We start from the raw sequence: 12464 nt of genomic DNA on the forward strand, positions 1-12464 counted from the left end.
TGAAAGGGCTTTAATTTGGTACCTGTCCGAAGCCTGTATCTCTAACCGTTTAGGAGATATCGAAGGTTAAAGTTTTCCAACCTTTCTCCGTCGATATCCAGCCTTCCACCGTCGATATCTCCGCTTCTACTGGGAGTAGAGAGTCGTCCATGTAGTCCAAAATGTAGGGTTTTAAAGGGCTTTAATTTGGTACCTGTCCGAAGCCTGTATCTCTAACCGTTTAGGAGATATCGAAGGTTAAAGTTTTCCAACCTTTCTCCGTCGATATCCAGCCTTCATCCGTCGATATCTCCGCTTCTACTGGGAGTAGAGAGTCGTCCATGTAGTCCAAAATGTAGGGTTTTGAAAGGGCTTTAATTTGGTACCTGTCCGAAGCCTGTATCTCTAACCGTTTAGGAGATATCGAAGTTTAAAGTTTTCCAACCTTTCTCCGACGATATCTCCGCTTCTACTGGGAGTAGAGAGTCGTCCATGTAGTCCAAAATGTAGGGTTTTGAAAGGGCTTTAATTTGGTACCTGTCCGAAGCCTGTATCTCTAACCGTTTAGGAGATATCGAAGGTTAAAGTTTTCCAACCATTCTCCGTCGATATCTCCGCTTCTACTGGGAGTAGACAGTCGTCCATGTAGTCCAAAATGTAGGGTTTGAAAGGGCTTTAATTTGGTACCAGTCCGAAGCCTGTATCTCGAACCGTTTAGGAGATATCGAAGGTTAAAATTTTCCAACCTTTCTCCGTCGATATCCAGCCTTCATCTGTCGATATCTCCGCTTCTACTGGGAGTAGAGAGTCGTCCATGTAGTCCAAAATGTAGGGTTGAGAGGGTCTCAAGAATATATTGTTGCAATAGCGCCCTGACTTTTGTTAACTTATTGATTTTTGGAAATTTCAAAATCGTCAAATTAACAAAAATCAGGGCGCTATTGTAACAATTTATTCTCGAAACTAAATAAAGCAAGAAAGTCTAGCACCACTTTTTCTTCCGACAAATAATTAGCGAGATATCGGAAGTTTAAATATTGAAAAAGTTATCAAGTTTTCCTCAAATATCTCAAAAAATATTATACAAATAAAAAAATGTTTTAGACAAAAGTTATTCAAGTTAGCTAGTAGAAAGAGACAGTGTCATAAAAAATAATGGTTCCCATTTAAAAAACGCGAGTTTCAAATGACCTTGAAAATAGAGGTCAAGGTCAAAGTCAAGATCATCATAAGGTAGTTCACTTAAATCCCTGCAACTTTTATTCAGATCATTTTGCTTGAAACTTCAATACTGAATGTCGGACACCAGGGTATCTATTATGGAACTCGTCGGAATCGATTCCGATCGGAATAATTCCGTTTCCCCTAGAGAAGAGCAATAGAACTCTAGAAAATAACGGAATAAATTCGATCGGAATCGATTCCGACGAGTTCCATATTGGGTGCATTCAGTACTACAACCGCTCACTGAGCGCTCAATGAGCTTTTACATTTGATTGGTATATTCTTTTAGATTTAACAATATATACCAATCAGATGCAAGAGCTCACTTAGCACTCAGTGAGCGGTTGTAGTACTGAATGCATCCACCAATAGGCACCACCCAGGATGGTAGATACTTTTCGGGGTCATGTATTGAGAGTCGGAGCTAGCAGTCTAGTTATACTATACAAGTCTATGGACATAACATGATCCTATCGTCGTAATCGATTCTTCTTCACATGAACTCGGTCACATTTTTTCGATAGCTTCATCGATACATTTCACTTATCGACATTCACCGATTGTACGACCGAAGTGATCGACCGCTTGTTTTATCGATACAATTTGTGCCCGTGTGGAACTTTCCTTTTCATGCTCTACGAACAAGTTTATCGAATAGTGCCTATAATTTTATAAGTTCGCATCGTTTCAACGTCGTGCCAACGCGCAAAACGCGATGTTTCGAGTGCCTGAAAGCTACACGCGCACACACCGTTGAAATAACGGATTCTTTTTCTCAGTGAAACGCCTTCGATATTCGAGTGACGCGCTGAGGTTATCACTCTTTTATCCACCGCAACGTTTATCCTGGCGTCAAATAATGTCCCGCAATCGTGACCAAGTGCCCGCTGAAAAATACACTTGTGTCACTATCGACGATTAACGTCCATATCAATTACATATTATTATTCGCGTCGATTTGCTCGTACCTAATCGTACCTGTCTCTGACTATGGTTAACGTATAACCTATAATTTTCTCCTTGTCTCTTGTTATTCTTTCTTTCGCTAAACAATTTCTTACCTTTGTACATATTGCTGTTAATATCGGTCAATGACTCATTTACCTCTTGTGTACACGATGCAAAGTACCCATTACATTTTTTTCTCTGGTTCTTATATATCTGTATGCAAATTGTCGACACAGGAGTATACACACACACACACACATATGTACTCACATCATAAAATATCCCTGTGCCCCGACACGCATCCGCAGATATTAACCGCTGACATATTTTTTTTCCCCATCAAGATATCGATAGAAGGCAATGGGTACAACGCCGAGTCGCTATGAAGATCTCTCCAAGAATGTACATTTGGAAAAATTCTGTGGGAAGCAGAGTATACTCACCGATGATTCATTTTGGAATACATTTCTATCCTATAATATGCGCCCTCCTATCACAAGAAATGATCAGATAGAACTTGACTCTCGTTTGGATTTGTCATGCCAGCGGTTGCTTGTCAATAATTTGACTACTGGCAACTTTGGCACCCTCATACAAGTTGCTCTTATGCGCATCAACGAACTCCTTGCTCCTGTTCAAAATCAAAAGTAAGTCCCATCTGCTTTTTCCCCGCCGACTGTAGCCTCACCTACAGAAGCCGGATCGCTAAACCCTAATTATATCTGTTCATATTCTTCCGGCGTGTTCCTCACACCTCCATCCATACTGCCATCCGTTCCATAATGCTGCACTGATTCTTCACCATTTTCCTCCATTTTTCTTTGCAGTATAATATCGGCCTGGCAAACGTACAACGCGCTCTTTGCTGTCAGGTGTATCTTGAAATATCTCATTGAGACGGTCGGTGAGGAACAAATGCTCAAGCATATCGAAGCACCGCTGACAACTGCGACGCACGAAGCGATGTCCTCTTACAGACTGGAAGAATTCTTCGAGGCTTTGATAGAACTTATTACGGATGTACCTTTGTGGTGAGTGCGTCCACATGTTGCTGCTTCTTTCTACCGCAACATCTCTTCTTGATTCTTGTACATATCTGCGGTCCGTGTACGAGTATATATTATGTGTGTATGTGTTTGCTTACAGTGAATTTACATACGTCGTTCACTTGGAAGCGATTAATTGTTTACTTGTGTTGCTCTCGGTGCAGCTGTTTTCCCAAACTGCAGCCGAATACAGCGCCGTGTATAGGATAGCGATGCATGCGCATTCCAGCAGCTGCAGCCAACATGCGCCAGCTGTGGTGTGCACACTGTTGCACAATTTTATTCAACAGGAACACGCTCCTCCGGGACTGCTGACGCAACAACCCGGTGGTGGGATTGTATTCAGTATTGCTGGTAAATACCGCGACGAAAGCGATCTACTTTGCGACCCATGTTTCTTACTTTTCGACCGTTCGCGTTGAGCTGATCGTCGTTTCAGCTGGTCTCTGGAACGTCATAAGAATGGGTATGGGCAGTGGTTTGAAGAACGTACAGATTGCCCATAATGGCGCTACCGAGGACGAAGAGAAGAAGCGTGACACGGAGACTCCGCTCGCTAGTCAATCCTTGTTGTTGCTGTTGGTTTTGACCAATCATTGCACCGCTATACAAAACCCCTACAGAAGCGCACTTTTCTCTTTTATAGATATGCAAGGCGAGTATTTCTCGAACCGACTGATTCATTCCTTGATTATTCGCTCGACGCGGATCGTTGACAGATCATTCCTACCGGTATCTCGATAAATTCGAATCGTCTGTAGCTTGCAGTTTACTCTTCGATCTCAACAAACGACTCATGTGTCTTTCCTTTCTTTCTTTTTTCTTCCTTTCTTTCCTTCTTTCTTGCTCTCTTTCTTTCTTTCTTTCTTGCTTTCTTTCTTTCTTTCTTTCTTTCTTTCTTGCTTTCTTTCTTTCTTTCCTTCCTTCCTTCCTTCCTTCCTTCCTTCCTTTCTTCCTTCCTTCCTTCCTTCCTTCCTTCCTTCCTTCCTTCCTTCCTTCCTTCCTTCCTTCCTTCCTTCCTTCCTTCCTTCCTTCCTTCCTTCCTTCCTTCCTTCCTTCCTTCCTTCCTTCCTTCTTTCTTTCTACAGAAGATTACAATACGTCGCTGACAAAAGGAGCCGATGCCTTCAAGTTTAATCTTGATAAATTGTACAGTACTATTTGTAAGATACCAAACACAGACCAAGTCACGCTCCTGCTCTACATGTTGTTGCACAGAAATTCGAGCGTCAAGCAGGACATAATGAGAAGGCCTGACATACAATTACTGGCAAGTGGTCCCTGTGTGATACTTTTTCTCTTCCTTTTTCTTTCCACGAGTCATCGTTGTGTACGCACAACGAGACATACAATCGAGTATTTCACACGTTGAAACACTTGTTCGCACCCACAGGTAACACCGATATTGCAGATCCTGTATCATGCGCCAAACAATACGTCGCATCATATTTACATGTCTCTCATCATCCTCCTCATTTTGAGCGAAGATGAAACGTTTAACAAGCGGATACATGAGATTGTAAGTAACTAAGCGATAAGCGTGTCTCTCTACGCAGCTCTCTCCTGATTCCTACTCTTTTTTCCGACTCTCTGATCTAAGGACAATCTCTCTCGTTTTTCTCTTTCTTCTCAAGATGCTCAAGGGTGTCGCGTGGTACACCGAAAGATCCATTAGCGAGATATCATTGGGTGGTCTTTTGATCCTCGTCGTTATTCGCACGATACAATACAACATGTTTAAAATGAGAGTAAGCAACGCGCTCTTCTTTCTCTATACACCGAGTGGTACACATACAACGAGTATACATATACAACGCGCGTACGCTCATTCGTATTCATCGTATATCTTCTCTCTTTCTCATCGCCAGGACAAATATCTTCACACAAACTGTCTAGCAGCTCTGGCGAACATGTCGGCTCAGTTCACGTCGCTACACCCTTATGTCAGTCAGAGACTGCTGAGTCTGTTTGAAACACTTGCTAAGAAGCACGCGCGACTAGAGGCGAAGATTCGAACGCAACCGACAACTTTGGCCGACAGTACCGTTGTAACTGTCAATGGAGCTGTTGCCAGTACAGATTTGGTAATTGTGTAAAATCGTATCGACGCACTGGCGCACTGGATCTGGACCGTTTCACCGACACACGCACCCAGTCTCGCCGTCTGTGCGTGCGTATGCGATGCGTGTGCGTGATACACACTGTATTGTTCCAGATTCAAGACTTGACCATACTGGAAGAGGTTCTGCGGATGGTGCTAGAAATTATAAATAGCTGTTTAACCCATAGACTCGCGCACAATCCCAACTTGATTTATACCCTCCTCTACAAGAGAGATGTTTTCCAACCGTTTAGAACACATTCCGCTTTTCAAGATATCGTGCAAAATATCGATTCTGTGAGTTTCTCCGGCCACTCGAATGACTTTTCGCGAACGATGTTTCGTGCATGCGTGCGTGCGTGCGTGCGTGCGTGCGTGCGTGCGTGCGTGCGTACGTACGTACGTACGTACGTACGTATATCGTAACAATTTCATCGTGACAATTTCAATCGGCACGCCAAATTATTTTTAGGTAATAAACTTCTTCTCTTATAAATTGGAGCAAAAGGACCAGTCGCAAATCGGCGTTAGTCAAGTACTAGCCACTATACAACAAGGGACCTTGGAATGGCCACGAGATCGTTTGAGAGTGTGTAAACCGATGGTTACGAATCCATTCACTTGTCGCTTGTTCCCTTGCAACAACTTGGATTCATCTTGGATCGTTCGGCTCTCGTACCGTCGATAATAATACTGCTTTTCTTGTCTGTCTCGTGTAGAAATTTCCGGAACTCAAGTTCAAGTATGTAGAGGAGGAGCAACCGGAGGAGTTCTTCATACCTTACGTGTGGAGCGTCGTTTGTCAAGGAGCGCTGTTGCACTGGAGCGCGGAGAACATAAAATTATTTTCCCCCAACAATGGCGAAACGACCATTATTGTTTGCTGATATTGAGACGAAGGATGCACTGTGCTATAAGTATTATATTCAAAGTGATAACTTAAGATTGATAATAAGCGCGATACCGTAAATTTGTTTGTAACATTCGTCGGAAGCTAAAGTGTAATCTTCTTTCTTTTCCTTCCGATGCGAAAGAACAGGGGAGTTTTCGGGAACTTTGTGACGAACGACGTGACGTGAAAACGTCTTAGCGCAGCATACGCAAGGAGAATAGAAATATTCATCGATAACCAATGTGATATCTCAAGTATCGTACAAAGAGATCGATGTGATCGAAGAATTATTGCCTGAAACGAGACATTTCTGACCATATTAGCGCTTCTTTCTATTGTATTCCTTCAATACTTATCACGAAAATGGCAAGAAGAGGAGCGTACGAACATATTTAAGTTTGTTAAACGATCGTCTTTTCGTTTTTCCGTTCGTATTGTATACTTTGTTCGACAAGGTGAGGAGAAAAAGGAAAGGAAAATGGTAGTATAAACTGGATATACTGATAGATATTATGATGCCAGTGAAATGCAGTGTTCTTGCACGAGGACTGATTCGAGTTATTGTTATCGGAACATTTGCCATCATAGACGCCGCTGTTACCGAACCGTGGAACTGTGGATAGAAGCTAATGTTACGATATTGATTCTCTGTTAGTGTACACATTTTACAGCGGTTACAATGTTATAATAGTGTAAGTAAGTACTACGCAATTTACGAATATCTGCGTAACTTTACGGAGCGTGATCTTTGATTGAATGAAATAATTTTCTGCTGGAATATGTGCGCGAATGGAATGTGAGGAGAAACGCGATTCAAATTATCAGAATATCAGTCTGAATTGTCAAGTCAATTTCTGGTTAATTCACATGGAATTCTGCTACTTTTAATCGGAAATACCGTATCGTTCGTATGTATTTCATTGGAAAATTCCTTCATTCGATCAAATATTTTTCTCCGGATTTGACACTAAAAGTTGCGACATCATCTTCGTACATGTTAGAAGATCTCCCCCTGGATGAATGTAACCATGAAACTAGACTAGATGTACAGTTTCGAGACGATTGCGTTATATAGAGAAATGTGTAAGAGATTATCCAGTTCAATTTCTTTCTCTCATAATAGCCTAATCGAAGTAGCATCGAAATGCAATCCCATGTCCCATGTGTCGCGTTTACCCGCGCACCTGTTTGTAAATAACTGTCGAGATAAAAATTATCCAAGAGCCAAATTTTCGTTTGTCTCATTTCAGATTTTGCAGCATGATACCTGCAGCGTAGCCCTGCAATTTCTCGCGCGCTGTATATACGCTGTATGTGCAAATATATACAATTTTTATTTAACACACACACACACACACACACACACAATAAAAAACACTCTTCTATGAGATATGATTGTCAATGACCCACTGTCACTCGTTCGAATCCGAGACATGTATGACTCAGGGAAGGGAGGGGAAATATGGGAAAGAATAAAAATAAATTCATCAACCACTTTTAACCGACGAGCCAATTACAAATGACACATTGCGCGCAACGCGCAACAATCATCTGTGAGATGTGATTATATGCGTATGATCCAATCGTTCGAAAGCGGTCGAAAACCCATCGACAATTCGCCGAGCGCGATGATGACCTGTCGGCTACAGAATGGTCATTTTGCATATATCTCGAATGTACATCTTTATTAAACAAATACAGTTGACGTCTTAGTGTTATTTATAATGTCGTTATAGATAATATTTCATTTTCCTAGCCTGTGCAGCGTGTATATGCGGCCGCGCGTGATCTTGCGTTGTGTTTGTGTGTGTGTGTGTGTGTTTATAGTTGTATCGTACTATTGCTAATACTTCAGTTTTGTTGAACAATCTTTCAGTTTGCAGAGTAACATGGTAATTTGACATTTTCTGTGCGTCGCGGTGCAGACGCGCCGAGTAACTCAGTGTGTCGCGTTAAATTAATGGCTCGTTTAAACATTGCCTTAGCCATATATCGCGTTATACGGCTTGAAACGTATGTGCTTAGCATACAGATAGTACAATATGTCTTTCTTCTTTTTTTCTTTTTTTTTTTGTTATTTATCCGTAATAATTAAATTCCTTAACTGTACTATATCGTTACTTAATCTTATTAGTTAACACACAATCTGCGATGGGAGGGAATTTTGTCGGCACGTAATATCATTCTATTACGGCCGAGCGCTAATCAGTAATAGTCAAACAACTCATTCGTCGTGCACCTCTTTTTACCGCTCACCTTTTCACGCCTGATCACGCATCATTATCGCAGGCGATTTCTTTACTTTTTATTACAGCGACGCACATGTGATTGGAGATTGTAACGAAACCGAATGAACACCGCTCGTAACACCGCTCGTGGTTACATTACGTTACATTCTTATGCACTGATGTATTTTACGTCGTGTATGTGACGTGAACTTTGTTTCTCCTTTCTTTCTCAGCTGTGTCTCGAGCGTTCAATGTCCACATCTCACGAAAAGATAAGAACTGTGTAAATAACTTAGTCGCGGAACCGGTACACACGGCAAAATATTGCTGACAAACTCTATCGAATAGTAAACCATTCTCGAGATCTGTCGAGATATGACTGTCCAATGACTGTGCAATCGGAATCTCTCATTCCTCTATCCGGTATAATCCTACTGTCTTTTTGTCATTGACGAAAACTCCACGAAATTCCGAGTTACCGTCCGAGTCAAACCATTGGAGAAGAAAAATTGTATAACGCGCTTGTAACGCAAGATATATATTTGTAAGATTTTTAAAAATGCACATTGATTCCTTGACTTGATTTCTCTATCTGCTGTCTCGAAAACAAACAAGACTTGAAGAAGTGAGGAAGAGCGAATGACTACGACTAACGATTCGCTTCGCGAAACGTTACAAATTCTCAAATCACACACGCCCGCGATTCTGCGCATCTATATGCGCGTCGAGATACGTGCGTACGAGAATGCGTGTGTATGCCTGTGTATGTGTGTAAAATCTACACGCGCATCGATGCCGATGACGTGCGTGTGTGAATGTGCGCCAGTGATAGCCGACAGTGGAAACTCTATACCTTTTGCAAAAATTTCAATACTTCATTTGCGTGTTATTATTTTAACTTACGACCTACCTCTCGCGCATTCTCTCGTTCCTCTTCAAATTTAAGATCAATTTCTCTAATCGTTAGGCGAATAGTGCACGCGCGCGCGCGCGCGCGTGTATATGTGTGTGTGTGTGTGTGTGTGTGTGTGTGTGTGTGTGTGTTGAGTGAAACTGCGAGGGTGAGGGTGAGGAAAGGGAATAACCTGTATATTTATATACGTAACATACATACATACATACACAAAGGTACCTGTGCGTATGTATACGTACACGCTAGCTGCCTACAAAATGCAATAGTACATTACAAATTCATACCGTCCCTTCTCTGCCCTCTTGTCTCTTATATATCATCATTTGCAAACAGCTTATATTTTTTATGTACTAGTATATTTATTTATATGTATATGTGTATATATACATATATAAATATATACACATATATACACATATATGTACATATTTACATATATGTATATATGTATGTATGCATGTATGTGTGTATATATCTATATATCTATATATACATATATATTTATATATATGTATATATATGTATATATATATATATATATGTATGTATATATATATAATAGTATCATCTAGTTGGTTTTGTTCTGCATAGTGTTCTTTCCTTTCCCGTTAGTTTATTAGTAATTAAGTACATCTTTAGAGCAGGTGTGCGCGCATCCCAGATTATAGACTCACACGCGTGTTACAATATTTATATTTGACTTCTTATTCTTATTTCTCGAATACCGGCCGAAAGAGATTTTTCATTTCTTGATCTATTTCAATATTACGTCAATTTTATTACAGTAAAATTGCTCTCACGCGATAATGCGCTTGCACGCGTTGGATTACAGGGAACCCTTTGTATTTCGTATCGCTTGAATTATAAATGTCTCATTCTCGCGATATTCTCAGTTCCGGACGTGTCTTTGGGATGTCTTCGTTTACTCCCATTTACAAGTGAGCCAAAATAATTCTGACATCAGAGAATCCGAGCTCCGAGCTGATGGAAACCAAAGTGACAACAAAACAATGGCAAAACTGGCCAAATTTACTTGCCTTACCGGGCCGGGGGAGGGGGGGGGTGGTGTGAGACACCCCGGTAGAGTCTGCTATATAGGTGCTTTCTGCCTGCGAGATATCCCCGTAATGCGACGCTCGATTTTTGCGCGCTCTCCTTTGCTTCGTTACATTCGACATCGCATAACATGCATGTACCGATCGAAGAGGATAAAAGGAGAGTTCGATAAATAGGTGCGTCGTTACGATACGATGTCGTATGCGTCATTAAATCGCGTCACGATATCGCGAGTATGCGACGATCAAACTTAGAATTAGCACAGTACCTCGCGTATCTCGCGAATTCATCAGCGAGCAAGATTCATCAGCGTGTGCTTACGATACGAACGCTTACGATACTCGAGAAGTAAGCGTACAGACGCGTGTATACATTCACGTAAGCTAATTTAGACACACTCGTAAAGGCCAGTTCTCCTTCTTTTGATCTTCCGACAACCACACTATATCGAATTTCGCGTGCGAGTTATTCGCGAGTTATGTCTCGATTGATCTTTTCCATCCATCTACCTCCACTCTGCTGTGCTTAGACGATGTGTGCTTTATATGCGAGAAACACGAGATTACTTTGCAAGATTCACTTTGCGATATATAAATTCTTTGCGTTGCGAAAACGCTGAAAGAAAAAACGGTACGAAAGCAAGCGTACAACACCGGTGTCTAGTGTATCATATGAATGTGTATGTATACGCGATCTCTGGTGTTATCGGGAACGGATGAACGATCGCACGCGTCCTCCCTCTACCTCTTTGTCTTTTTCTCAGTTCCATTCCTTGATCGTCAACCTCTCGTTCCGCTCTTGACCTTAACATTCGTGTCCGAACAAAACGAAATTGTCGATCGGAGCATCTGTTTTCGCACAAATCGGAAAAGTACGTGGAAAATATATGCCGTTGTAGCGATTATTTTCAGAACGGAGATAACGGAGAAAACAAAACGAAAAAATTATTCCTCGACAACCGACGATGGGAGAAACTTAGCATTACAACGACAAGTGGCGTACTACGTTTCGCGAGCGCGGATGTCCCCATGCGATTGCTTGTTGACGAAAAATTTCCGAAAACGTTTCCGACGAATACTTTATAAAAATGATATGATATGCTCATTGAAAAAATAAATTGTTCATTATAGTTTCCTATGAATATTATAGATATCCGTGCGCAAGAGTTCTCGGTACTAAGATGCATCCGGCCGAACAAACGGCCGGATTCGGTATAATTCTACATTACACAGAATATATAGCAAACATACAGCGCAACAGACAGACAGACAAATCCACGCACGCACGTACGCAGCATCCACACACACGCACGCGCACACAACACACACACACACACACACACACACACACACACGCACACGCACACGCACACGCACACGCACACGCACACGCACACGCACACGCACACGCACACGCACACGCACACGCACGCACGCACGCACGCACGCACGCACGCACGCACGCACGCTGCTCGTATCGTTCGCTTCGTTCGTTCGTTCGTTCGTTCGTTCGTTTTCGTTCGTTCGTTCTCGTTCGTTCGTTCGTCTCGGTTCGTTCGTTCTTCGTTCGTTCGTTCGTTCGTTCGTTCTTTCGTTCGTTCGGTTCGTTCGTTCGTTCGTTCGTTCGTTCGTTCGCCTTCGTTCGCTTCCGTCGTTCGTTCGTTCGTTCGTTCGTTCGTCGTTCCGTTCGTTCGTTCGTCTTCGTTCGTTCGTTCGTTCTTCTTCGTTCGTTCGTTCGTCGTTCGTTCGTTTTTTTTTTCGTTCGTTCCGTTCGTTCGTTCGTTCGTTCGTTCGTTCGTTCGTTCGTTCGTTTTTTCGTTCGTTCGTTTGTTCGTTCGTTTTTTTTTTTGTTCGTTCGTTGTTCTTCGTTCGTTCGTTTTCGTTCGTTTTTCGTTCGTTCGTTCGTTCGTTCGTTCGTTCGTTCGTTCGTCGTTCGTTCGGTTCGTTCGTTCGTTCGTTCGTTCGTTCGTTCGTTCCGTTCGTTCGTTCGTTCGTTCGTTCGTTCCGTTCGTTCGTTCGTTTTCTTCGTTCGTTCGTTCGTTCCGTTCGTTCGTTCGTTCCGTTTCGTTCGTTCGTTC

The 12464-nt window shown here is 42.1% G+C and overlaps 1 protein-coding gene across 5 annotated transcripts; it reads left to right on the forward strand.

Moving 5' to 3' along the window:
* Window positions 1-1763: 1763 nt before the first annotated feature.
* Window positions 1764-7912, forward strand: LOC105191766 (dymeclin). Of its 5 annotated transcripts, none has more exons than XR_850470.3 (13): window positions 1766-2016; window positions 2496-2798; window positions 2979-3182; window positions 3298-3551; window positions 3637-3852; window positions 4286-4467; window positions 4591-4716; window positions 4832-4945; window positions 5066-5281; window positions 5413-5595; window positions 5771-5887; window positions 6018-6882; window positions 7441-7912. XR_850470.3 is itself a non-coding variant. In XM_011155427.3 (13 exons), the coding sequence occupies exons 2-12, from the start codon at window positions 2512-2514 to the stop codon at window positions 6183-6185; spliced, it is 2067 nt and encodes a 688-aa protein (XP_011153729.1). In that variant the 5' UTR covers window positions 1766-2016; window positions 2496-2511; the 3' UTR covers window positions 6186-6215; window positions 6333-7912. The 5 variants fall into 5 exon arrangements, 3 of the variants coding, with proteins under 3 accessions (XP_011153739.1, XP_011153729.1, XP_011153718.1); XR_002163140.2 differs by having other exon boundaries at window positions 6018-6645; window positions 6713-7912; XM_011155427.3 differs by having other exon boundaries at window positions 6018-6215; window positions 6333-7912.
* The last annotated feature ends 4552 nt before the right edge of the window (window positions 7913-12464 follow it).

This window comes from Harpegnathos saltator, unplaced genomic scaffold (assembly GCF_003227715.2).
Source record: "Harpegnathos saltator strain DR-91 unplaced genomic scaffold, Hsal_v8.6 scaffold469, whole genome shotgun sequence".
Lineage (NCBI taxonomy): Eukaryota > Metazoa > Arthropoda > Insecta > Hymenoptera > Formicidae > Harpegnathos > Harpegnathos saltator.